This window comes from Emydura macquarii, unplaced genomic scaffold, assembly GCF_026122565.2.
Source record: "Emydura macquarii macquarii isolate MOO-44397 ecotype Brisbane River unplaced genomic scaffold, CSIRO-AGI_Emac_v2 contig_1790, whole genome shotgun sequence".
Taxonomy (NCBI): domain Eukaryota; kingdom Metazoa; phylum Chordata; order Testudines; family Chelidae; genus Emydura; species Emydura macquarii.
Window position 1 is genome coordinate 400,073 of NW_027131927.1, and position 26,397 is coordinate 426,469.

At 46.7% G+C, this 26,397-nt stretch overlaps 2 protein-coding genes across 2 annotated transcripts in view; both read right to left on the reverse strand.

The window, feature by feature from the left end:
* Positions 1–12,217, reverse strand: part of PPP1R37 (protein phosphatase 1 regulatory subunit 37) — a 76,896-nt gene extending 64,679 nt beyond the window's left edge. Inside the window, exon 1 of the mRNA XM_067556487.1 lies at positions 10,483–12,217. Within this exon, the coding sequence (XP_067412588.1) occupies positions 10,483–11,296 (814 nt within the window). The 5' untranslated portion in view covers positions 11,297–12,217. The remainder of the gene's footprint in view (positions 1–10,482) is intronic.
* Positions 12,218–17,265: 5,048 nt separating this feature from the next.
* On the reverse strand, positions 17,266–20,921 carry LOC137159056 (bone morphogenetic protein 4-like). Its single transcript, XM_067557240.1, has 3 exons — positions 20,576–20,921; positions 17,671–18,164; positions 17,266–17,604 (listed from the first exon to the last, which is right to left on the reverse strand). The coding sequence occupies exons 1-3, from the start codon at positions 20,919–20,921 to the stop codon at positions 17,266–17,268; spliced, it is 1,179 nt and encodes a 392-aa protein (XP_067413341.1).
* Positions 20,922–26,397: the final 5,476 nt, after the last annotated feature.

Sequence of the window (26,397 nt, forward strand, 5' to 3'; positions counted from 1 at the left end):
AAAAAAAATGAGCAGCATACAAAAAAATCAATGCCACATATTAACGCAATTAAAAGATGGCTGATGGATCTCAGCACGTAATTGTTAATGGGGAACTATCAAGTGGCAGCATTTCTAGTGGGCTCCTGCAGAGATTAGTTCACTGGTTAACACTAATCGTTTTAATCAATGATCTGGAAAAAGAAAAACTCATTGCTGACAGTTTGTAGATGACAAATTGATGGAGTCAGGTTACTGATAGAGTGATCCACACATCACTTGCTAAGCTGGGCACAATCAGACAACGTGCACTGTAATACTGTCAAATATGAGGTCGTACATACATCTATGAACACAGGCCATACTTAAAAGAATTGGAGATTGTGCCGTGGAAAGCAATGACTCTGTAAAGGACTTAAGGGTCACTATAGATAACAACTGAACATGAATTCCTAGTGCAATGCTGAGGCAAAAGACCAACCACCACACATGGATATATAAACAGAATATTGACCAGAGGGAGGGAAGCAACACTACCTCTGTGTACAGCATTGCTGAGAGAATATTCCTGAAATATGACATCCAGTTCTGGAGTCTACACAAAGATGTTGAAAAAGTTTATGGGGTTTCAGAAAAGACCCACAAAAATTATTTGAGGTCTGGAAAAGTGTCTTAATGAGAAACTTAAGGAGCTCTTGCTCATGGTCTGTAAGTACCTTCACAGGGAGAAAATATACAAGAGAGCGCTAATGTGGAGTTGGTGGAAAATATGGCAGCGGTTATTTGATTATTACAATTATGTATTGCTTTCACAGCAATGATGTTAATGAGGCCCCAAGACTTGTCTTTCAGCATAAATAAGCATTTTAAACGTGACGCTTACTGCTAGACAAAAATCTCTAAGTAAAATTTGATCTACTCCCTTTCAAAATAACTGCAACATTTTGGGTAATATTGGCAAAGTGAGCAGACATACAGACACAAATCAAGACTGGACTTCTCCTTCTAAAAGATATACTCAAAGAGAAGATGATGGAATTGATGCAGGAAATCACTTGATGTTATCTGGCCTGTATTATTCAGGAGCTCAAATCAGACAATTATAAATGGTCCCTCTGGTCCTTATAATCTACAAAGAGCGGAAATTCTACAAACAATTTAAAAAATTAAACAATTATGAGACATCCACATTAACCATTTAAGACTATAAAGACAGTAAAGAGCTAGTAACATAAATGAAGAAACCAAGTCAATTTAAATAAAACATTCATTTAAGAGTAATTTTTATCCAAACTAATCTGTGCACAAGTGTAATAAAGCAAAACAATCAAAATGCATTAAAAGTTATGTTAACTGACAAGATGGGATTTACTAATTATAACTTCAAGTTTAGCAACTGAAACTATGTTCCAAAGTCAACTGAAATTTAACTAACAATCTTTTTGCGGACTCTCTGTCATACACAGGAAAATGCACTCATTTGAATTACCCATACACCTGAGACAGTCAAATATGTAAGGTGTCAATGGAAAAGTTACAACCTATCAAATATGATTATCCTGTTTATATGCATGTATCACAGCCAATATTCATAACTTTAGGTACAAAGATTTATTACTGTCCCAAATGTGTTTGTTCCTGGGTGACATACCAGATAAGATTTACATTCGAGCCAGACAGCTATGTTGATGGCTCATTAAGGACACTTCACTTTAACAACTGGCCATCAAAGAAATTGATACCACCCAGTAAGCCATTCCTGTGGACGCTTTAGAAATAATACAGGCAATGGCTGCTCAAGTGAGTCACCAGAGCATGTAAGGACATGGAATATCCTCATGTGACCCTGACCGCCATCCTGTGCCTGTAACTTTCCACAAATTGAGGCTGAGAGTTTTGTTTGAAGAAGAAAACCTTCAGGCACATGGCAAAGGGTATAAAAGACCCTTGACACATCTACATTTGGCCTCTTCCCTGCTCTGATTCTCTGGACTGTGGATTTACAACTAAAAGGTGCATTTGAACTATGGATGGAGGACCTTCCAACCTTTGGAAGTTACCAGAGATTTTACAAGTCAGCAGTCTATAACATCACTGCTACAAATTTGATTTATGAATACTGAAAGATTACTTGTATGTATATGATCTATTAACCATTATTAACTTTCTTCTTTTATTAATAAACTTTTAGATTTTAATTACTAAAGGATTGGCAGTAGCATGATTATTGGGTAAGATCTGAGTTATATACTGACCTGGCTACATGGCTGATCTCCTGAGATCAGAAGAATCCCTTTTTTTGATTAAATTGGTTTTCAGCAACCACTCATCATAAAGTCCAATGTCTGGGTGATGAAGTAAGGCCTGGAATGCCTAAGGGAACTGCAGTTTTTACTTCTTGTTAACCAGTGTGGTGAGACACAGGTTTACTTTTGTTACTGGCTTAGTATAATCTAATGATAGAATAACCACCAGTTTGGGGTGAGTCTGACCGATTTCTCAGCAGTTTGTCCTGACTCTGGTATTCTCAGATTTGACTCACTGAGGCAAGGTGACAAGAAGACAGGAAGATAATCCAACCAGAGTAGAAAAGTTGCATTGGATATACTTCTAGTTATATACAAGAAATCTAAAAACTTAACATCAGTTTGTTGAACTCCAACACTCAAGAGCCAGGAAATACCAAAATTAAAGTTGCCTGTACAATCTTAATTCTAGTCCCCGGTGCATATGCATTATGATAGAGTGTTTGATTACATTATCACATTTTTTCCCACAGGACCCCCCTTCCTCATACAGTTAATAGGACTGATGTTGCTCTGGGAATGAAACAGCTGTCTAATATTCATTTTTATCCTCAACATTCCATGTGTGGCCCTTGCCTAATTTACTGCACACCATCCACAATTTGCACTAATACAGAACTAATTTCCTCCTGGGCTTTTTTATGGTGCTTATCACCATAGTATCTGAGCCCAACAAATACTAATATATTAATTTAGGGAACACTCCTCTGAGGTCAGGAGGGTTTTCACAGATGTGGAAGTAAAGCACAGGGAGATTAAGGTCAAAATCTGCATGAATCTCCATTCCATCCATTAATTTTTGGGTGCCTCCATTACCAGGCACCTAATTTGAGATCTATGGGCCAGATTTTCAAAAGAACTCATTTAAGCGACCACCTGAGAAAAACTTTACCCAGCACCGCAAGGAACTCTGTGGCAGAGGCAGGGATAGAATCCAATTCTCTAGGGCGGCATTCAACTGACTAAACCATTCTTTATTATTTGTATTGCAATAATGCATATGTATAGAATCATAGAATATTAGAGTTGGAAGGGACCTCAGGAGGTCATCTAGTCTAACCCCTTGCTCAAAGCAGGACTAACCTCAGCTATATCATCCCAGCCAGGGCTTTGTCAAGCCTCAGTTTAAAAACCTCTAAGGATGGAGATTCCACCACCTCCCTAGGTAACCCATTCCAGTGCTTCACCACCCTCCTAGTGAAAAACTTTTTCCTAATGTCCAACCTAGACCTCCCCCCCTGCAACTTGAGACCCCAGTAACAGACCAGCACCCCATTGTGCCAGACACTGATCAAACGTAAAACAGTCTCAGCCTCAAGAAGTTTACAAAGTAAAAGACAGACAAATGATACAATTGTGAGCACAACAAGGAAGTAATTCTCCTTCCTACATTCTACAACATCAGTCACCACACTTTCTAACTTCTGCAACAAATGAAACAGAGGTCCTACAAACAGACTCATTCGTTCTAAGCACCGTCCATTTTCTCCACCCCATGTTTTCCGTGAAGCATGGTTCCTATTTATTCCACAGGATGTGATAACATAGCTACAGACTATCATAATGCATACACACAGTGGAGTTTGGGAGGATCTGAGCAGAGTGCAGCTCACCAAGCCTGGGATTCACTTCACATTTTGTATAACTGGAGTTGTTGCAGCCTTATGCGCTCATCAGAGAAAACAAAGATTTCTGTTAGTAACTCTTAAGAGTGATCTGTCAAGGCACCCAATAACACTCCTGTATTGTACAGCACAATGCACAGCTGCATCAGAAGCTGAGCACAGTTAGCATTTTACAATGCAACTGTGCGCACAGACATTCTGAATCCAACCCTGATCGCCGGGGCTATCTGACCATAAACAAAATTAAATGATGGCCGAGTATTCAAATGACAGACCCTTTTCCATCTGAGCACTGGGTTACTACAGCAAAGGAGGAGGTCAGTGAGGGGAAACTTGTGTGAGGAATTCAGTTTTTCTCCTTGGCTCCTTATATGAAGAGACCATCATTTCCTACATTATGAGGAAACCAGATCTGTTTACTGGAACACTGGATCTACTTTTTTAAATGGCCTGGGTACTAATATACAGTATATTAGTTCTTAATTTCTCCCCCCCCTCCCCATGAAAAAGTAAGGGTTGTAGAAATCTGTACTTTCATTTAACCAAAGTAAGAGCATCTCTTGAACCCATTACCTCCTCACTCAGTCAGTGTATCTTCCAAGTAGATGGATGTCCACACAGGCCATTTAGCCACAGCTGACCACTGTAATGAGTCTACTATTCATCCTCCATCCTACACAGGACAGTATATAATTAATAGCTTGGAACCTCTCTTGGGGATGAAATCTGGAAACCAACTGGTGCAGTGTAAAGTGTGCTTCACTTCTATCCAACCCAAAACAAAAAACTGAACAGATTACACAGAACAACAGATAGACAGGATCAGCAACCCTATCACATATCTTTGGTCCTGCCTCATGATAGCTCCTCTCAACTCAGAAGCATTTAATCACTCCATTTCCCTGTACTGAAGTTTACCATTGTTTCCTGGATTAGGATAAACCCTTCTCACATCCTTCTCTCCCAAAGAGTCCATCCTCTTCACTCCCGATTTACACAAAATAATCTGACAAGCATTTCAAAAGAGCAACATCCTCCTTGCTAAAAGAGTGGAACAAGATTTAGCATCTACCCTCATAATGGGGAAAAACCCCACCCCCTCTCTGAAACACAATTTGGGCTCTCTCCCCCTCTTCTGGAACATGCAGGTAGACATTTTCATCATAAAAGCCCTCTACTCACATCTTTCTGTAAATCCATATTACGCAAGTTAATTTGTCTTCGTTTGACTTCCTCCCCATCCCATTCTAATCACCCACTTGCTATTTCTCCATATTTTTGTTTCTTATTTTCCTCTTTTATTCTTCTAATTTTCTACAGTATTAATTAAATATGTTAACCCATGGTCTGGTACAATTCAAACATATCAAAAACTTAGCGAAAAACAATTAAGGTGGCTACAGGCAATCCCCATCTAACTCAAAGCCACAGAATACAGTAAATTATGTGTTTACTCTGAAACATGACAGGACTTGAGCTGTCAGAGTTAGAGAAACAGTGAACTAATTAATAAAAGAGACAAGCTAATGTGTTTATTCTGCAATTCCAAAACTTCCGCCCATTTCCTGGGTGTCAATCCCGTTTCCCCCATAATTTACCAAAAACTTCCAATTTTACATGAAAGTGTCCACAAACTTGGAAAGATTGCTGTGATAGAATAAAAATGATTTAAAATAGAGAGAAGTTTATTACACTGACCACATTTTTAATTCAGCATGAAAATAAAGGTTTATTAGTTTTTGGTTTTTTAAATTTAAATGAAACTACCTTAGACTTTCATTCTACTGCACTATAGCACTGTATGATGCAGGGAATCTTGCTGCAGGATTTAGAACCAGTTTAATACAAAGTAGCAAGTGGTCTGCCTCTTAGCTACATGAAAAACCACCCTCTACCACATGCAATGCAGCTATGATCAATTAAACCACTCAAATTATTTTTGGAAAGGGAGGAGTTAGTTCCAAGATGAGACTCAACCTGACAATTCATATTAGACCAGAATTAGTGTTAAGAAAGTTATGAGCCCTCTCCCTTTTAAACTCAAATAAAAGGTAGGCAGCGATCAGGTTTTCAGCTTAACACATCCAGGCAGGACAATTAACATGAAAAAGCATAATTCTTAGGTTAAAACAGTGAGCAGATGGAATGGGGGAGTGGTCATCTGGAAAAACTATGCAATGTGTACAGAAAAACAAGAACCTGAACCATTCATCCAAGTTAGTGATTATGATGAAGGACTTTTGAAAGTATATCACAGATACAGCATGAGACAAGCAGTACATCCCTGTCTACAAAAACACCAGAGCACAGCACTTTGTGGGGAAGGGAGTTAACCAGTAAAATAAACAGTGAAACATGAAAAGTACACAAGGGCTGCTAGTGAGAAAGGATGATATGAGACACTATTTTTATATTCTGCCTGCCAAGATCAGAGAATGAGACATGCTGAACCTGAGAAGATGTGGTCTCAAGGAGTCTCTTAAATTTTTAATTTTCCTATAATGACATGAATGGTACCTAGAAGAGCTTTGGCAGACAAGATATGTTGCATATAAAATTTACTTTGTTTGAATCAGATTATCTTTGTTGCCAAAAAAAATCTAATTTTACTATAACCAAGGTGATTTTAGACTGACTGAAATTTTGGAATCTGTATGCAATTTTTAAAATACATTTTCTATATAAGCTGAGAGCTCTGCATGGACATATTTTAGTTACATCATTTATTTCCATGTAGAAAAACAAATTCTGTTGAGTTGGTTCATTTCTGCCACACAAGATACATTACATACCCTGGTGAATCAGCTAAAGGTCTCTACTTATGGATTTTAGATTTACCTACAAAGCCACTACATTATTACTAAATAAGTCACTAAAAGAAATTGACCTTCTGATACATCAGCATGAAAGATGCTAAAAGGAACTCTAGCCTAGTGAACCACTTATAAAGTCAAGTCTCATTAATGTCATGGGAAATATGCACCATGTTTCAGAGTAAGGTTTTACCACAGAATACAGAATTTCCTCCAGAATTTAGAAATTCATCTAAAGAATTAAATTGTTACCCATATGGTTGCAAAGAACCATCTGAACTGACCTTGGTGCTTGTTTCTCTGCAGACTTGGACAATAGCTCCAAATTTTGAATTGCCCCAGTTTAAGGGCATTCACGCTGAACTCTTGTGTTGACAATCTGAACCATTGACAGTACTATTTCACTGGTAATCATTTTAGTAGAAACGCCTAGTTCACATGCTTTATACATAGTGGGTGGATTCGTTTGATTCCACTAGACTAGTTAAACATTTTAAAGTAATTACATTTGCTATCAAATTGTTGTGGAGGAGAGAAGGGTTGGTCCTCAAAAAAGTCATTCTTAGAGGATTATAAATTGTCAGTGCTTAAAACAGCTATTTCTTGAGTAATGGAAATCAGAAGATTAAGAAAGGGGGAAGTAAGATTTAAACATTAAGGAAAAATGAGAAATTAGATGAACTGGTCTACTTGGAAATTACTAACACAAAAAAACCCAGCACCATGGTGTTATGTTTCCATGAACTGTTACAACTAATTCTCTACCCCACATTGTCCCATTGGTTTTCCTACAGTTTACCACGCTCTACAGAAAGATTCTACAGATTTACAAGGTCAAAACATAACAAACGGAAGCAGACAAACAACATACAAAAAAACCTTTCCACAAGAAGCTGTCCCAGATCTTCATTCTACTCTTTTTGTTTACCTTTATCTTCCACAAACTCTTGATGTGTGTCATTTTTGTTAGGTTTATGATCTAGCTTTAGGGCCTATGCTGCAGACACTACCAGGTGTAGTGTTTACTACAACTTACTGCCGAAAAACTTCATTAATGCACAGTTAAAACTGATGCACCCTGATGAGGCTAGTCATTTCCAAAACAATTGAGCAGGCACCTCAATTTTGGAGCACCTAAAAGAAAAAAAAACTCAGCTCCAGGAAAACTTCTAAAAGAACTGCCATTAAATGCAGGTCAGAGAACATTCATGGGCACAGCAATCAGTCTGGAAACCTGACGTGGGCAGGACTGTCTACTATCAGAGATCTCTTCCTTCCATAGGTACATGTAGCACATAGACTGATGTGTGCCAAATTATACAGCCAGACAGAATCGCTAATAAATCAGTTTGGTGCACACTAGCCCCACAGTTCTAGCTCCAGTTTTGGGATGGGGGAGTGTCTGTGTACAAACCTCTGAACTAAATGAGCTTATTAACGCTACCCTCAGGCCCTGATGAGGCACAGTCATTTTCAAGATAATTTGGATTTAGAACAATTTGAAACACTGACTGTTACCAAGGTTGAGCTAAACTCAACCTCATTAAATCAAGCTGCCCAGTAAAAGCCACCACATAACGAGTAGCCCACATGACCTATAAATCATGCACATTTATTGCATAATAATATATGTATAATTAGAAATACTGAGCTCATTCACACTTATAAGTCATTTGTCTGGAGTGAAGCAACTCAGTCATACCAGGATCCTTTCCTCACATATTCACTGTGTGCTGGCTTCAAGGAAACTCAATTAAACACTTAATTTGCTCTGTTCAGTTTTATCAAACATGGCAAGTCAGCTACAGAAGTTAGTAGGACCAAAGCTTTAGAAGACTAGAATGTACCTTATCTTAACGATTCCCTGTGATAAAACCACTGCAAGTAAATTTTTTAAAAACATATTTACCTTACTGGTAACATTCTGTTAACAAAAAATGCACTGATTTTACACCATTGCTGCGCTGCCTCAATATTACAAGCATTGCTATAATAACTGCAGTATAAATTACAATATTTTAAATATAAATTTAAAGCTTTCACTACAAAGCAAACTGACCCGTTTACATTCCAAAAATTGTACCGGATTTACACAAGAGATTCAGATTTTCTTCTCCCTGTAGTGAGGCCTGTATCACATTCTTGCCAAGGGTTAGACCCAATCTTCAAAAGATGAGTTATACTAAACATTTAGCTATATAAGGAGGAAGAAGCCTGAAGTTGTAAATATTTCTTCGTCTCATATGTAAACTTACTTAATACACAAAAAATTGTAAACTAGAGAAATAATCACAAGGATCCAAGCTATTAATTAATTTGACCTGGTACTTTCAGTACCATCACTATATTGGATAATCTACACCTCTCTCTGTCATGCTCTCCTCCCCACCTACACACACATCTTTAACTTCCCTAAAATGTCCATGGACAGTAGTTTAACTTCTAAGTAGTCCAGAGATTAGTATAAGACTCCAACTGTTTCCTTAGTTAGAAATGCTGACAGAATTAGTCCCTAGTGCACTTACCACTTTGAGCATGATGGGTAGAGACAGTCACTGGACAATGAGACACCTCTCACATGACCACATTAAACACAAATGAGCCTTATTTTATTTCCACTGGGAAAAAGTTCCCCTATGCCATGAGCTTCAGTAGTAGTAGCCAGGTTTAATGAATATTAAGAACAGAATGTAATAATATCTTTTGCACTGATTTGAAATGTCATTTCTAAGACACTGAACACACCGTTCTTTACTTTAGCAACTAGATGCCAAAAGCCTGGCAAAAGATGAATCCCTGCTTCAAAAAGCTACACCCAAAATCCATTTCCAGAAAAAACATGTGAAGCAATTCTATTTTAGCCACTTTGAAATTCCATCAACATGAGTAAATGCAGAAAGCAAACATATAAATATATAAATAAAATCTGGCTTATAAATATGACAAATGCTCTGAAAATATTAATTGAATATACTATGAGGAACTTCAGTTTTGCATTACTAATAGTCTAAACTATTTACAGAAGTAAGGAGATATTAGCAGTTACTGCCAAAGGTATATTTGCATTAAAAAGTTGCAAGTTCTCTCTTTGTAACTCTGATAAAGTTAAATACTTACAAAGTAGAGAAATCATTAATTTCTTTACATTTCTGGGAGGACATATTTGCTCATTTCATAAGTTAGTTATGCAAAAACAGACAAAAACAACATGGGGTCTGCTAAGCAAGCGGTATCATTTCTACAACTGCACAGTGTGAAAAAGTTGGGTTGCAGACATGGACACTGGGTTATATTGATTATTTCAAGGCTTCAGTCCTAGAGACACCTGGATCAGGAAAGTGCTTAACAGTTCAGAATGTTCAGTTACATTAATAGGTTTTCATGTAACAACTAATATATATCAGCTTAGCATTCAGTTTTGGCCATTGGATCCTATTATTTGTTTGTAATTTTTATCAAGTTTGTGTATACACTCAATGCACCAGATGGGTATATTTTTTATAAATATCAAACTCTACAGGTTTTGTTTAAATATTAAGCATATTTAAACATTCCATAGAAAAGTAATCTTTGAGTTTCCTGTTATATCACAAATGTCAGCAAGTTAGTGTCCTGTTTTGTTTTGGAAAAATTCTGCAACACCTTTAACATGTGAATAGACCTTCAGTGAAGTTAATGGGATTATTCACATGAGGTAGGATTTGCAGGATACAGTCCAAGGAGAACAACAAGTTAATTTTAAAGCATTTTGAAGTTTACCATGTCTCCAGGGATCTTTAGGCTCCACAGACCCAGACACTATGTCCTCATCAGAAGGAAATGTTACCCGCTTTGCCCCATGCTTGAGTTTTCCATCTTCAGAAGGTGGAGAAGCCTCTACTTGTTGGTCACCTCCTGGACTTTCTAGACTTACGGCTTCTGAGTCCAAAGAACTGTTATGGGAAGGCAGAGTTTCCAACTCTTCCTGCAAGGGGGAAAGAGGGGCCTGCAGCAGAGTTTTTTCATTCCCGCCAGAACATCCTCTGGCAGCATCGGCCACCTCTGGCAAATTTCTCCTCTCTACAGCCAAGTGAGGGTTACAGGCATCCTTATTCACTGAAAATGCTTCCTGAAGTGGATGGCTCACGACCAAAGTCTCTTTCCCCTGCAAGGGCAACAGCTCCTCTCCCACATCTAAGCCCTCCGGCTCCTTCAAATCCCTCACTGCAGAAGACACAGTTGCATGATCGACCATCTCCCCGCTGGGAGGGTTTCCTGAAGCCTGCGAGCTGGGTTTGGAGGCAGGGATCTCAGCATCCGGATGGGAGAGGAGAGCCATGTCCAAACTTTCCTGTAGTTTCACCCCGCCTTGGTCTCCAGCAGCAGCAGCAGCAGCACCCTCTCCCTCCTGCGAGGCAGCCCAGGGCTCAAAGCCGCCCAGTGTCTCCTCTTCCTTCTGCGGTCCAGGGGGCGGCAGCAGCCGCCGGTCCCCCTCAGCAGCGCTCCCCGGCTGCCTGGGGGGGACCTGCACACACTCCATGGCTGCACCGGCAGGGCGGGCGGGAGGCACAGGGGCTGCCTCTCCCCTCCTCATGGGGGCCCGGGAGGCATTCCTCCGCGGGCTCCCCTTCCCCCTCCCCCGCTCGGCCGCGGCAGCGCGCTGGGCCTGGCTCTGGGCCGCTGCCCGCCCCGCGCACGGAGGCCCGTCTGGACCAGGAGCGGCAGGCGAGCTCCCCCCGGCCGCGGGCCGGGCTCGGGCCCCCGCCGGGCTGAGGGGCTGGGCCGCAAGGGGATGCCGGGCAGCAGGCCGCGCCCGGGGAAGCCGCCGCACCCGCCGAGCGCAGCAGCCCCCGACTGTGGCGGACCCGAGAGAGAAGCCGCCGCCAGCCGCGAGTGCGCCAGCGACCTGCTCATCCGCGGCAGCACTTTCCCCACGGGCTTCGGGCCGCCCGCCCGGCGCTGCTCCCCCCCCTCGGCCCCCGCCCGCGCCACTTCGGAGGGGCTCCTGGGGCCGGGTTGCGTTCACAGCGCCAGCCCGCGCCGCCGCGGGATGTTCCGGGGACACCGCTGCGCCTGGTGGCGAATCAGCGGCTGGAATTCCTCACACCGACACCCGGCGGCGGCCATCTGGCGACAGCGTCTGCAGCTTCCGGGCAGCAGTTTCACCGCAGAGCCCCTGGGCGGCGGCCGCGTTGCAGGCGCGCGTGGGGGGAGGGGGTGTGTGGAGTTTGATTATCCCCTGAAACAGCAACCCCCCCACGCGACGGACGCCTGTCTCCGCCGGGAAACGGGGAGGGGTGAAGGGGGGAGCGCGAATCTGCTGCTACTAATAAACAGAATGCGGGACAGTGCCCAGCTTCACGTGATGCTTATTCATTTCCCTGGCCGGCCCGGGCTGCTGGCCCTTTAAATCCACGCGGGGGGCGGGGCCGAACTCACCCGTTACGTAGCTCTGATCCGCGACGTGACGTATGATGAGGTCCCGCCCACCATCCCTGAGCATAGGCTGGGGACGGGGTGGGTGTGTCTCTCTGTTGTGTGTAGTCACTGAGTATAGATCGCTGTGTGTGTGTGTATCGCTCTCTGTGTTGTGTATGGCCTGTGTGTGTGGGACTCCCTACCTGTGTGTATCTTGTATATAGCCAGTGCGTGTGTCTCTGTTGTGTGTGGCCCATGAGTGTGGATCCCTGGGTGTGTGTCACTATGTGTGATGAGTGAGTGTGTGTCTTTCTTTCTTTCTCTGGGCTGGGTGTAGCTATCTCTCTATTGTGTATAGCTACTGAATTCCTGTGTGTTGCCAGTGTGTGTATGAATCTTTGTATGTGTCCCTCTCTCCGTATGTTGTGTATGGCCTCCGTATGTGTCTTTATTTCTTTGTGTATAGCCAGTATGTGTGAATTCCTGTGTGGGGAGCTAATGTGTGTGTGTATGTGTTCTGTATGGGCTGTGTGTGTGTCTCTGTTGTGTATGGCCTGTATTTGTTGTGTGTAGCCAGTGTGTGTGAATCCCTGTGTGTCTCTGTCTGTTGTATATAGCTAGGGTGTCTCTCTCTCACTCTATTGTTAATGGCCTATGTGTATGTGCTGTATATGTTGTGTGTGGCAAGCATAGGTGAATCCCTCTATGTGTGCAGGTATGGCCTGTGTGTGTGGATGCCCTGTGTGAGAGTCCCTGCTGTGGGTATCCAGCATGTGTGTGTGAATATGAATCTGTGTGAATCACTGTGCATGTCTGCCAGTGCATGTGCGTCAATCCCTTTGTGCAGTTTCTGTTGTGTATAGAGTATGTGAGAGAGAGTCTGTATGTGTGTAAGAATAGCCCACCCTGGGAAATAGGTGAAACTTGGCTCTACACAGATTCTGCTGATTTTTGAACCCAAGACACCAAATTGCATTTTCCTTCAATACAGAACCCATCCAGATGTTACTGCTGCACAAAACAGTTCCAGAATCCAGCAGGTCTGAGCGTATGGATCAACTGTCATAGTCCATTCATCTTTGTCTGAAAACTCCTAAATTACATTGCCTACATAAAAAAAGAGATGCAGCCACTCCTACCCCAAACAGTTCCAGAATCGGGCAGGTCTGGGCACCTGGCATGGATTCTGCTGGTTTTTGCTCCAACCCCCTAAATTTCACCACCAAAATACAGAACACATCCATCTGCTCCAAAAAGTGTCCAGACCCTTTGCATCCTCACACCAAAATGCCACTAAAATCTGGATCCTACCAGGTCCTGACAAAGTCTACAGTCTAAATAGAGAAACTAGTCCAATTATTCCTAGTAAACCAAACAATTCCCAACTGCTGTACAGATGAGGAACACAATTGCATGACTGAGCTGCTGTGGGTTATGCCAGATCCCAGCACATGAACTGAGAGCAGGCTCAGTCTAGACCGTGTGGAGGAGAAAGTTGCCTGATTCAAACCCAGGGCAAACAACAGCTAACTCAGGGCTGTAGGAGGCATGAGGATTGAAGGCTGACAGAAGAAGGGAAACCTGAGTTGGGAATTGGGGTGGGGAAGGAGACTAGGTGCCCTGAGCAGGGAGATTAGAACTGAGAACCGGTGGGGGAAAGTAGATATCTGACAAGGACCCAGGGTTCAAGGGGAGAACGGGCTGGCCAGGCAAAGAGATTGGGACCAGGATACTGGGGCAGGGAAGATAGTGAGATTGAATAAGGATCCCAGGAAGAGAGATTGTCACTGGAGGTCAGGATAGGTGGTGAGAGCCAGATCCAATGAAGAGATGGGAAGGGGGAACTGGGACTGTTTGGGCAAGATGAGAAGCCTGAGGAGTGTAGACTGGGCTGGGCAAAGAGAATGAGAGTAGGATGAAAAAAACTGAGGAGCAGATACTGGGACAAGGCCTGGGGAAGAGACAGGACTGTAGCAGGGATGGGTTCAACAGGACAAGGCCGAAGGAGTAAACTTGAAGAAAATGGGCAGAAGAATCTGTGCCCACCAGGGAACACTCCACTACAGGGCTTGGAATGGGATCCAGGATTCCCAAGTCTCACCATTCCTCCGCTGTCAGCAAATATCTGTGCAACTCACAAGCAAAGCATCTCATTCTCTCCCCCCGCCCCCAGTGCTGGGACACAGAGGATGACAACCTACTACTGCCATCAGTTACTCCATTAGCTCCAAGTGGCAGAGATCCACGCAGCAGACCTAAAGGTTCCAAACCTGGGGATGGCCCATGGGGGTGTTAATATGCTGCCACATGGTGGAATATCGGGGGGGGGGGGTTTCAGTTTTCTTTTTAAACACCCTACAAAACACGCACACAAACCTACATTAAGAGATTATTAAGGTTGAAAAGTCAAGAACTCAGAAGTTAGGAAAGGCCAGGGTAAGGTACAACCTTAATGCTACCCCTTGGTGCATGTGTGTTGTGATACAGACTCACTGTCACACGGGCGTTAAATCACTTCCCTTCACTCACACCTTCCTCCTTTTTAAAATCTATATTGGGGAAGGAGGACATAAATACAGCCCCACCCTCTTTTGGGCCACAGCTTCAGAACTGTTGATCTAAATGGAACCTACACATACGCGGCCTCTGCAGCCGAAGGCCAGCGTTAGTGTTGCAGGGTTCTGGGGTCGGTCCAGAGCAGTGAGGGGTTGTGTCACCACTTGCCCTGCAACCCTGGGTGCCTTGCAATGCTTTGCTGCTGTGGCCCCCAGCTCTTAGGAATGCTCATAACCATCCTATGAGCACGCAGGTCACGCCCTGAGTGTCTGTGTGCTAGGCAGCCCTGCTTCAACAGCTCTGACCTCAGCAGCCTGTCTACAGTTCTACAACCTCCTTCTGACTTATCCAGTCGCTTTGGTTACAACCAGCAGGGTGACCACAGCACACTGTCAGTCCTGACTTGTGTCAGAACCCAATGTGCTCTGCAATGTCCAGCCCTCTACTGGGCAGTTTAGAGGAACAAACGAACCACATAATTTCTCTGAAGACACAAAAGCACATCACAGCTTATTAACTTAACTGGGGTAAATACACCCTTCCCTGCAAAACACAGCAGCAAGTTAGTTTATAGTAAAAATAAAAACAAATTTATTAACAATAGGACATAGGTTACGTGATGCCACGCAAAAGGAACAAAGATAGAAAGGGTTACAAGCAAATTAAAGTGAAAATACGCATCTACAGGTCTAACACTTAATCTAGCAAGGTGCAGGCTTTGTTCAAGATGGTTCCTCACCTATCTTCAGTTTTCAGAGACTTCAACCCTTGGCTGAAGAACCCATCTTTCTCAGCTTGCAAGAGTTCTGTTCCCTAGTGATGGATGACAAAGATGGCTTCTGTCCTTGCTTATATCTGCCAAAGTTTTCAGCCCAGAAAAGAGGCACAGGCCATTGATGCTGGGCCTTGCTCATCCCTGGAGCAAAGCATGATCACTGGTGGGAAGAGATCTAGCTGAGACTTACTGGACTGGCATAATAGATACTGCACGAGGGATACCTAGATAGAGCACGTGTGCTGTTGGGTGCAAACGCCGCTCAAAGATCCTGCCAAGGCATTGTCCTTCCCTGGCAGATGGGACCTGGGAGCGATCCAGTGGTGAATAGTGCACGCTCAAAACAGCAAAGCTCCCTGACACAGCAGCAGGTTTGGATTTGATCAGACAATCTCATTTCAACACCCAAGCAGCCCCCAAAGAGCCGAAGAAAGGATAACCGACAAGGGGAGCAGCAGGGACATGCCACATGAGGCGAGCTCACTGCGGCGGTGGGGGCAGGAAGGAACCGAAGGGCACTTGGGGCCAGAGCCCATCATGCCCTCGGACCCTTCCCGCAGGGGCCCAGTGGACTCTGTCTGCCACAAGATTCTAGAAGGCCACGGGGCAGGTGCCTTGCTCCCAACAAGCGTGAATGTGCAGAGGCTACTTGAAGGCCGCACTTCCATGGAGCCTTTAATAACATCGTTCAGTGATGGGGAGAAACCATGGATTGTGGAAGTGCCTTTGGGGATAATAGAGGGCAGGAAACCACATGGGCATTCATAAGGAGTAGGATGATCAGATAGCAAGTGTGAAAAATCGGGATGGGGGTGTGGGGAGGTAATAGGTGCCTATATAAGACAAACCCTCAAATATTGGGACTGTCCCTATAAAATGGGGACATCTGGTCACCCTAGTAATGAGCTATGGCAGGCAGGCAAGCAAACCCGTGTTCTCTGAGGATGCCTGCAGAGATGCACCACCTAACAGAATGGGGAGGTGAGAGTCCCCTGGATCCCACCTGAAATACCCCCGCTCAGGGACTAGAAACATCTCAGTGCTAGAGACAAAGTGGAGCAGGTTCAGAGACCAACGAAAATGTTAAAGGGCTCCTATCCACACTACGCTTGTCACCATTGTCTCGGAGCGGCTTGAGGGATTGACTTCTTAGCAAAGACTAAGGGCCCTGGCTGCTAACCTTAGTGGGAGATGGACAAGGCCCTAGAAAAACTGAACCTGCATAGCTTAGCTGAACATGGGTTAAAGAGGACAGTGTGATGGTCTGCGGAACCTAGACGCCATGGTACTAGCCGCCTTAGAAATAGCAGAGAGATTAGCTTAGACCGAGGTAAGCACACAAAGGGTTCAAACACCCTATGGAGAGGAGGCCAGGCCAACTTGTTAGAGGTGGAGAAGACCAGCTGAGTACGTGCGTCTTCCGTGGACGTCAGCGGGGCGTGGCAGCATTCAGCACTCTCTGCCTTTAGCCAGTAGCATGGCACGAGTGGGTGGAACTTGGAGTAACAGGATGGAATTAAGAAAGGAGAAATCTGAGGTTGAATAACATGTGAAATGTCTCTGGCTGTGGAATTGTTTCCCCAGGGAAATGATGGCAAACCCGTCCTCTGAGACACTTACTGCTAAACTGGACTTGCATGTAAAGTAGGAAAGGCTACAGGGAGAGGGCCTAGCTGTAAAAACCGGTGAGTATGGCAAAGCTGGGGATGATTCAATGAAGTTCTGAAACAGCTTTGCCCACGGAGCCTCGTGCAGCCTTTTCTCCTAATACAAAATGGGCTTTCTGGCCACCGAGTAGTCTTCCTCTGTTGTTTCTACTGGCACCCACACCCTTCAACCACCATATCCTGGTAGGTTTTCAGAACCACCATGTCATGTTGGTCCAGGTAGAGCATGGCAAGGGGACTGAGCTGGGTTGGTACACAGCATGCCCTGGGCACGCTGGAGTTTACCGAATTCAGCAGCGTCTGGACCATGGCATGGCTGGAGGAGTTCATGTGGTCAGCTAATGGAAAGCGGCAATCTCCAGAGCAGTAGAATGCATGGTAACCATTTGGAGCAACAATCCAGTCATTCCACCCCATGTCCCCGAAATCCACAAACAGAGGGTGCCTCCGACACCTCACGCTGCCTTTCTTCTTTTGCTTCTGGCTCTTCCGTTTACTCCTGAGCCCTGGGGGTTTCCCAGTCCGCCTGCCCCCTTGCTGGGTTGGGCTGGCAGGATGACTCCTGCTCTGCTCGCTCCTGGGTGTCAGAGACTGGCCCCTGCTGTCATGAGTGTAGGTGACCAGTAAAGGTCTTTCTAGGGCCCACTGCAGCCCCTCCTCCCCCGGGGATCGTCTCACTCTCAGATGCCCATTCCGGTGCGGGAGGGCATGGCTGCCGTTGACGTGAACCACCTCAACCAGAAACCCAAGGTTACCCCTCTTGCCTTCGATCCATTTGAAGGCAGCGGTAACATCAAAACTCTCCCACTGAGGCTGGTCTAGAGCCAAGAATCTGCGGTGTAACAACCTGCTCTTGCCTGCATCAGGATAGGGAGGGTCCATCGCGTGGTACAAGTTTATGTGCAATCCTTGGTTTCTCTTCTCCTTATGGTAGAGCCGAAGTTCAAGCGCCATCAACTCCTCCTCCTCAGGAACAGCCGAGATGTTAAACACAAAATAGAACCATCTTTCTATGTCTCTGGCTTCCGGAATGTGTCCCAGCCCATCTGGATAAAGCACAAAAGCAGGGCAGCGGTTAGAGGGGAATTCAGTGCAGCTCTACAATGTCCGTATGTGCTACTGAAACTCCCAAGCAACTATCCTTAAGGAGGAGCTCATCCTTGCTGAGTGAAGGAGATCCGCATGCGTGCCCGGGATCTTCAGACAACAGCCCATTGAGTATGGACAAAGTAAGGTGGGATCTAGCACAGTGTCAAGGGAAAAAAAATGAGACCCGACTAGACTAGACCAACCTAATACTGGATGCTTTTTTAAAAGATCTCTCTCGTTCAAGCAGCAATTGGGTCAGGGAAGTTCTATGGCCTGTGTTACAGATGATCTCGGAGAGCTTCCTTCTGCCCTTAAAAACCACAAATATCAGTCAGGCTTCTGATATGGCGATTGTGCATTAAGCACCCTGTCTACACGCCAGGAAAGCAATTCATGAAGTACCAAATAAATGCTTTGCTCTAACACAGGCTAACCTAGGTGTGGGACATGGAGCCCATGCACTGGATAGCAAAGAACGTAAGCTGTAAGCAAAGGGGTAACATTTTCCAAAGCTCCCCGGTGTCTTTGTAGCCTCCTGGCACGTCTACACTGCATCTGGGAGCGAGCCTCCCAGCCCGGGTCCACAGACTCATGCTAGCGGGGTTCATGCTAGCACTCTGAAAAATAGCTGTGCAGACATTGCTTTCATGTTGCAGCCCCCCAAATTTCAGAGCCCAAGCTCCAGTCTGAGCCACAATGTCTACAGTTAGTGTGGAGCCAGGCTGGGAGACTCCATCCCAGATGCCATGTAGACATACCTTCAGCCCCTTTTCAAAAGTGTTTGGGTTTTTTCCTTCCCTCCAGGAAGCCAGGAGGTGAGAGAGGCCAAAAAGGAAACATCGATCCTGGCACGACTCCCTTCATTGTCATGGGCTCAGCTCAGGGTCCCTGTTGTGCCAAATGAAGTCACGGAGACAAAAAATATTGACTGGGCTGACGCCTTGCTCTGTACAGTGATGTTTGCAGTGCAACACTGCACTGACAGAGGGCAGTCTTGTGTCATGTTGGTGCCCTGGCACGGCACCATGATCTTCGCAGTATGGCACTGCACCAACACCTGATGGCACTGTCATGAGAATGCAGCACCCTCCATCTCCCCAGGCTAACTGGGTGCCAGCCTCCATCTTACCCCCCAACTACCCCACATGCCACTTGCCTCTATGCTGCAAAGCAGTTGCATGTATACTTTCTATGGCAGCCACTGACGGGGCTGGCTCAACGGGCCTTCAGACCTGGCTGCACTCCTGTGACTTCCCTTTACAAAAGCCCTGTTGCCTCCTCCCCAGAACATTATGTTCATCTATGTATCTGATAATTCTGTTCTTCACTATCGTTTCTACCAATCTGCCTGGTCCTGAAGTTAATCTTATCGGCCTGAAATTGCCAGGATCACCTCTGGAGCCTTTTTTAAAAATCAGCATCACATTAGTTCTCTGCCAGTCATCTGGTACAGAGGCTGATTTAAGTGATAGGTTACATACCACAGTTCGCAGTTCTGCAATTTCACATCTGAGTTCCTTCAGAACTCTTGGGTGGATACCATCTGGGCCTGGTGACTTATTACTGTTTAATTTATCAGTTTGTTCCAAAACCTCCTCTATCCACATCTCAACCTCGGACAGTGCCTCAGATTTGTCCCCTAAAAAGAATGGTTCAGGGTGTGGGAATCTCCCTCACATCCTCTGCCGTGGAGTCCAATGCAAAAAATTCATTTAGCTTCTCAGCAATGGCCTTGTCTTCCTCGAGTGCTCCTTAAGCACCTCAATCGTCCCGTGGCCCCAGTGACTAGTTAGCAGCTTCCTGCTTTGGATGTACTTAAAAAAATTCTGTTAGTTTTTGTGTCTTTTGCTAGAAGTGTAAATCTGAGGCTCGCTGAGAACGTGAGGAGGCTGGCAATGGGGTGGGGGGTTCTATAGGAAGCAGCAGAGGGTCACAGAAGGGGAAAGGGGTATGTGGAGAGGAGCAGAGGAAACTGGAGCCTGTGGAATCATTTCCCTCATTTCAGGCATCAGCTCCTTGCCCTTCTGCAATTTGCAGAGGTGAGAAGTGACACGATCCTGACATAAACCTCCCAACATGACGACAAGGCCACACTGCACAGCATCATCCAGGTGATAGGAAGATGCTCTCCAGTCCTGCCAGGCTGGGATCTGTCACAGGCCCCAGTAATCCTCTGAGGAAGGGAATGTAACAGACCTCACCCCCCATTTCTGGCCCCCTGGCAGCAACAGCCCCTTGTGCCCCATGGCTACGGTGCCGTGCCGTGCCACGCTCACGGCAGTGGGTCGCTGCCATCGGCATCTGACACCAGCCCCTGCACAAGGCAGATGGGAGAGAGGCCAATAGACGGTACCAGCAATCGACTCACCCAGGTGGTGGAAGGCGCGCACAGTGTTGGCTTGCTCGGCATGTTGCACTGGGAACGGAAACCCAGCGCCTCGGAGGGACGGGGCTTGGCCAGAGTGGAACCGGAACAAGTCCAGCAGGTACTGTGGGACAGCGTGTCCGGGCTTTGGTTCCGGACGGCCTTGTAAACCCAAGCGTTTTAACAAGAAAGTCTGCAGGGATTGAATGAACGCTGGCTCTGGGAGCAGCTTGCTGGTTCTGTCGGTGGCACCTGGAGACGCCTCTCCTGGGCTGTGGCTGCCCTCAGATCCCAGCAGGACGGCAGGTAGCAGCAGGATCATCAGAACAGGCAGGTTATCAGAAACCATTGTGGAGCTGAGAGAGACAGAGAGAAACCAGCCCTGCTAGTGAGTGTACAGACAACGCTCTCCTCGCTCCTCCATGCCAGCTTTCATCTGCAAAAGACCCGGTCTACATTGCAGACTTCTGCCAGCACAGCTCTGATGGCCAGCGGGGTGAGGAGGTGTGATCCCTGGCCCCACAGCTCTGAAAATTGGATTTAGGCACCTAGGTCCTGAAATCAATGGGAATTAGGCACCTAAATACCTCCAACAATCTGGGTGCCTCTGAAAATGTTTCTGCAATGTCATATGGCAGCACTAGGGAGAGAACCCAGATCTCTAACCTGGCAAAAATCAGTTCTGTGTTGCCTCTCAGAATTATTCTGCCCAATTTCTATGTATGGGTCTGATGTTTGTAGCTGCTATCCCACACTCCCTCCACCCCAGCCAGGAATAAAATCCATGAATGATTAAAGAATTAAAAAACCTGCCTTCCAATGATAGACTCAAGGAACTCAACCTATTTAGTTTAACAAAGAGGAAGTTAAGAAGTGACTTGATCACAGTCTATCAATATCTACATGGGGAACAAATACTTGACAATGGGCTCTTCGATCTAGCAGCGAAAGGTCTAACTCATAATCCGAGGACAGGAAGTTGAAGCTAGACAAATTCAGACCGGAAATAAGGCCTAACTTTTTAAGAGTGAGAGTAATTAAACCATTGGAACCATTTACCAAAGGTCGTGGTGGATTCTCCATCACTGGCCATTTTTAAATCAAGATTGGATGTTTCCTAAAACCTCTGCTCTAGGAATTATTGTGGGGCCGTTCTCTGGCCTCTGCTATAGATGTCAGACTAGATGATCACAATGGTCCTTTTCAGTCTTGGAATCTATGAGTCTATTCAAATTTAAGGGGGGAATTGGTATAAAAATATAATCCCATGATTTGTGTTCTAAAATCCTTCCACCAATGGCTGCAAAATCCTGACCAAAATGGCCAGCTGCCATCAGCAGTGTGTGCTCTGTCCTCTCCCACCTCCACCCCAGCTGTGTGCCCCCCTCCCCACCTCCTCCTTCCATCCCCTCCCCAGCTGTGTCCCCTCCCCACCACCTCCCTCCAACCCCACCCCAGCTGTGCCCCCTCCCCACCACCTCCCTCCAACCCCACCCCAGCTGTGCTCTCTCCCCCCACTGCCTCACCTCTACCTGCTCCTTCTCCAGGGCAGGACCCAGGCTGACTGATGCTGACACCTGGGCTGGCCTCTTCCCCACTGCTCCCAGCTGGCAGTGACAGCCAGGAGTTGCACCTACCTGCAGGGCCTGAGGCTGCTGGGCACAATCCATGGCTTTCTCCAGCGATCCAGGGCAAGGCAGTCTCCTCTCCCTGCAGAAAGGAGACCCCTCTTCTTGGGGTTTGCTGGGCTGGTCACCCACCATAGGTCCCTCTGCCAGGGATGGGTCCTGCCATTGCTGCAGCCCCGGGCTGATGGCTTCCCTTTAATTCTGTGTGTCGGACGAGGGCCAGCTGCATGCTCTCTCGGCGCCTCCCTGGACTCCAGCGACTGGGAGCTGCTCGCTGGTGGAGGTGCCCGGGCCGTTGCTTTCAGGACATGATGTCAGCAGCCCAGTGTCCTGTGCCAGAACAAACAGTTTCCTGTGCTTTGTCGTGCTCTTGCTCCCAGCAGCAGGGTGACCTCGCCAGGCTTCCCACGTGGCCGGTGGCTGGGGTGGCCCGTCGCGATGTGGAGACGTGGTCATGTGGGAGAAGGGGAGCCTGCCAGGCAGCTTAATTTTCCTGCCCCTTCCCTGCAGACCTCCACCCCCGGCAGGCAGGAGTCCAGGAGCCCCCGTTCAGTCCCCTGCATGGCAAATCACAAACTTCCACCAGCACAGCGGCCCTGACAGAGCCAGGGTGACAGTGAACCTAGGCTCCCAGAAGGGAACAACCAACCACCCCCAGCGCCATGCCTTTGGTCTGCCCATGGAAACAGAGAAACACCCCCCCAGGAGCTGGCTGCCTGGGGCCTGACGCCTGGGCCACGGCCTCCCTCTGCTGGGAACCGTGACACAGAAAGAGGGCAGACTGGAACAGCCAGGTTTACGCCCTGCTGGGCTCTGCATGACATGGATAGTCAGGGTCCAGGAGACTGGTGTGTGCTGGGCATCATGGGAGCTTGGCCTCTCTTCCCATAATTCCCCTGGGCGGCCACCTGGCCTTTTGAAGGCATTGCGGCAGTGCTGAGAGCTGCGCTGGGAATTTGGGGATGCCTACTCAGAAGGCACCACAACTGCACGGAAACAATGCTAGGGGGAGGTGTGGAGAGCGAGTCCAAAGCACGTTAGGCTCTTTTTGACCAGTCCAATTCGCTCCTCTAGCACAAACTTGGCCAAGGGGGGGCCTGAATCTTAGGCGCAGGTTTGTGTGGCGCTAAGGAAAATCATGGGGCAAGTGAGAGCAGCGGGAGAGCAAGAGGAACTGTCCCAGCACAAGGCTGCCTAGACAGGACACCGGCCAGAGGCACAGAAGGCAGCTTGCGTCATGGGTGTGACAACTGGTAAACCAGGTGCCAGCTCTTGCCAAGTCTGTAGGGATCTACTGAGCACTGACAAACTCATAGGTGGAAACCAGAGCAGCTCTCCTGGATATTAGTATTGTTCAAGACAGGTGTTAGACTCATCAGGCCGCGTTTACCGTGTAGGCCTTGCCTGTCTCTGCATGCATTCATCTTCCTTGGAAGGATTGTATTCCATGCTACAAGGTAACAGAGACCTTTGTTTTACCGTTGTAAAAATGCCTGCTCTGAACTTGTGAACTCAGATGAGAAGAGCGGCTCCCCCGCCCAGCCAGGAGGACTATCAAAATTAAGTGGGCCATTGGAGGACACAGGTTTTGCTGATTGCCCCCATCCCTCCATGGAGCAGTAGGTGCAGAAGGCCTCATTGCATCAGTTTCAACGCTGGAAGAGGGAAATAGTTGACATGAAGATTTTTCATCACTTTGCTGTTTGGACTCTTACAAGGGCTGGAGCTAAAGACACAAAAAGCAGAGATCCCCAGGGTCGAGCTGGGTTAGCCCTGAAAAGACATTCAGTGCTGACAGATTACTGCATGGGACCCCCTCCCCCATGGCGATGAATGGCGATGGCCCTTCAGGCAAGGAATGGGGGTTGTCAATCCGCCCTGTCTGGTGGGTAATGCAATGCAAGGCACAACTGTTTAGCCTTGCACAAGCCTACAAAAGGCAACAACAAAAAACTAAAACCATTTAAAAGGTAGAAAAGAAACTTTGCAACCAGACGCAGTTGAACCGATCTGTGGCTGGAAACCAAAGGCTGTTTTCAGAATAACACAGAGGAAGGAGAAGCACTCTGTAGCCAGTCACTGAGGAAACCCCTTGTGAAGCAAGAGTGCTTTCATGAAAAAATCATAGCATGAAAAGCTATGAAGTTTGGATCGTGGCTCTTGAGAAACCAGCAGCTCTGCCACAGCCTGAACTATGGGGGGGGGAAACCTACCTGATTAGCTGGGAAAGGGAACTATTGCTAAGTGTAGCCCCAGGTTTGCACTTTATGATTTTGTTTTGTACCGTAACCATTTGTTTCCACCACTCTCTCTTGTGTCTAGTTAAAGCCTTGTCCTTTCGGAACTAAACCAACTTTTGTTCTATTAGAAGCAGTCACAAGTGCTGTGTGGTTACAAGAGCGGTGATTTAAGTTAAAACTGGTAAATGGGGGCTCACTGCTCGTTTGGGGGCAGAGGATCTGGGATTTCGATGAGTAGCCAGTGTCAGTGGCTGGATATCACAGGGGATCAATTCAAAGGGACTCAGGCACCAGGGTGCACCTATTGTTGCCTACAGGTCAAAGGCAGGGCTGCCACAGCCTAGAGGAGAGACCGTGGGTTGCTGACAGGTTGGGGCTGTTAAGGAGGTGACACAAACAAGGCTCCCTCTCACTAGAGGGAGAGGGTAACAAGGGGACTCCCAGTGCTGGGGACCCCAAGAACAGCCACACCCACACTCCTGTCTGTGCCCTGCGGGGCCCACAGATGCTAATCCTGCCCAAGGAAGCTGGAGCTAAGTCAGTCCCTCCTGCAGGGCTCCCAATGCAGCACATGCTGTTGCAGCACAAACAGCAAGTTTCCCTGTAAGCCGGTGGACAGCTCCCTCCATTGCCCCTCCTACGGCATCTTTTCCATCCCTTCTACAGCCCTAGGCCTGCAGGGGCTGTGTTCCCATAGTGCAGACCTCAGCACGCACTAGAACCCCTCCAGTGAGTGTAAACTATGACCTGGCTTCCCAAAGACCCAAGCCAGTGGGAGAAGCTGTGCCCATGGGGGGCGCTCACAGGGAGGGCAGGAGCTGTTCTCTCTGCTGCCCTGCCTTGCGGGTGCTACCAGGAAAGGATAGTTTTAATTCAGCAGGGCTGAATCAAGGCATCCTTTAGCAACCCTAGGCATAAGCCTGGCCTGGCTATTGGCAGCCCCTTTGAGGCTGCACTGGCCAGCTTCAGAGTCCCTGATGGAGCAGGAGTTGTGGGCACCTTTCTGAGATAGTATTGTGACCCAAGACCCCTTCAGGCTAGAGCAGAGTGGGTGCAGACGCACATCTTCTCCTCACTGCTCAGATTTCTCCAGGCTCAGGCTTGGCCTGAGGCTGGATTTAATCACTCAGCCATTGGGGAGTACGTGGAAAGGAAAAAACTCTGCATTTCCTATTAGACAAGAATTTTGGGGAGCTTTATTTGAACAGCCCTCAAGCCAAAACCTCTGGGGACTGAATGATGAAATTTGGCAGAGAATATCCCTTTCCAATGAGGAATCCTTTTTCTTGTTTTGGAGAAAATTGGTTTTGATTTAACCAAGCTGTGAGCCTTTAAAAATTGTCCACTGAGCATGCACAGTAGGTTTTTCCCTACATTTGCAAAGCGCACCACTAAGAAAGTCTGCAGTGTGCATTTCTGCACATGTAAAAGCTTCGTGCTCACCTGCCAATGCTGCCAGTTGAATGGGGGGCGGGGAGGAGGGAGAAAATGTTAAATGTCATATGACAGAGTTGCAGTCAAGCACTCAAAAGTTAGGAAATGCCAGAATTAAGGCTGCCTATGCAACCTTAACTCCATCCCCTTGTGCATATGATAGTCTTTACTAACTGTCTACTTTGCAGTCATGGTTAAATGAACCCTGCAGGGACCAGGTTTAGCCACGTCTAGCTGATTTGTTGTTGACCAGGACTCGTCTGCCCTGACAGCAGTGTCACGGTCCGCTTCCTCTTGGTTATCTCCACTCTGCAAGGCTGTGTTCAAAGACGATTCCATCTGCAGCCCAAGACAAGTCCAACCAGAAAACAAACCCACGGCCCCTCTGGCTCTCTGCCAAAACTCAGTAGCTCTACGCTGAGCTCTTATCATCCTGGCTGGAAACGGGGCTTCCAGCCAGCCCAGAGAGAGACTGGAGCTTCCTGTGCCGCCAGACAGCACGTGTCAGGAGCGAGCAGGAGCC

Excerpts from the sequence above, each read along its gene's own strand:
- LOC137159056 (XM_067557240.1), bottom strand. The coding sequence starts at position 20,921 with ATGGTTTCTGATAACCTGCCTGTTCTGATGATCCTGCTGCTACCTGCC. Across the intron at positions 18,165-20,575 it reads GCGCGCCTTCCACCACCTGG|ATGGGCTGGGACACATTCCG; the intron begins GTGAGTCGATTG and ends TGCTTTATCCAG. Across the intron at positions 17,605-17,670 it reads AGCAGAGCAGGAGTCATCCT|AGCCAGAAGCAAAAGAAGAA; the intron begins GCCAGCCCAACC and ends AGTAAACGGAAG.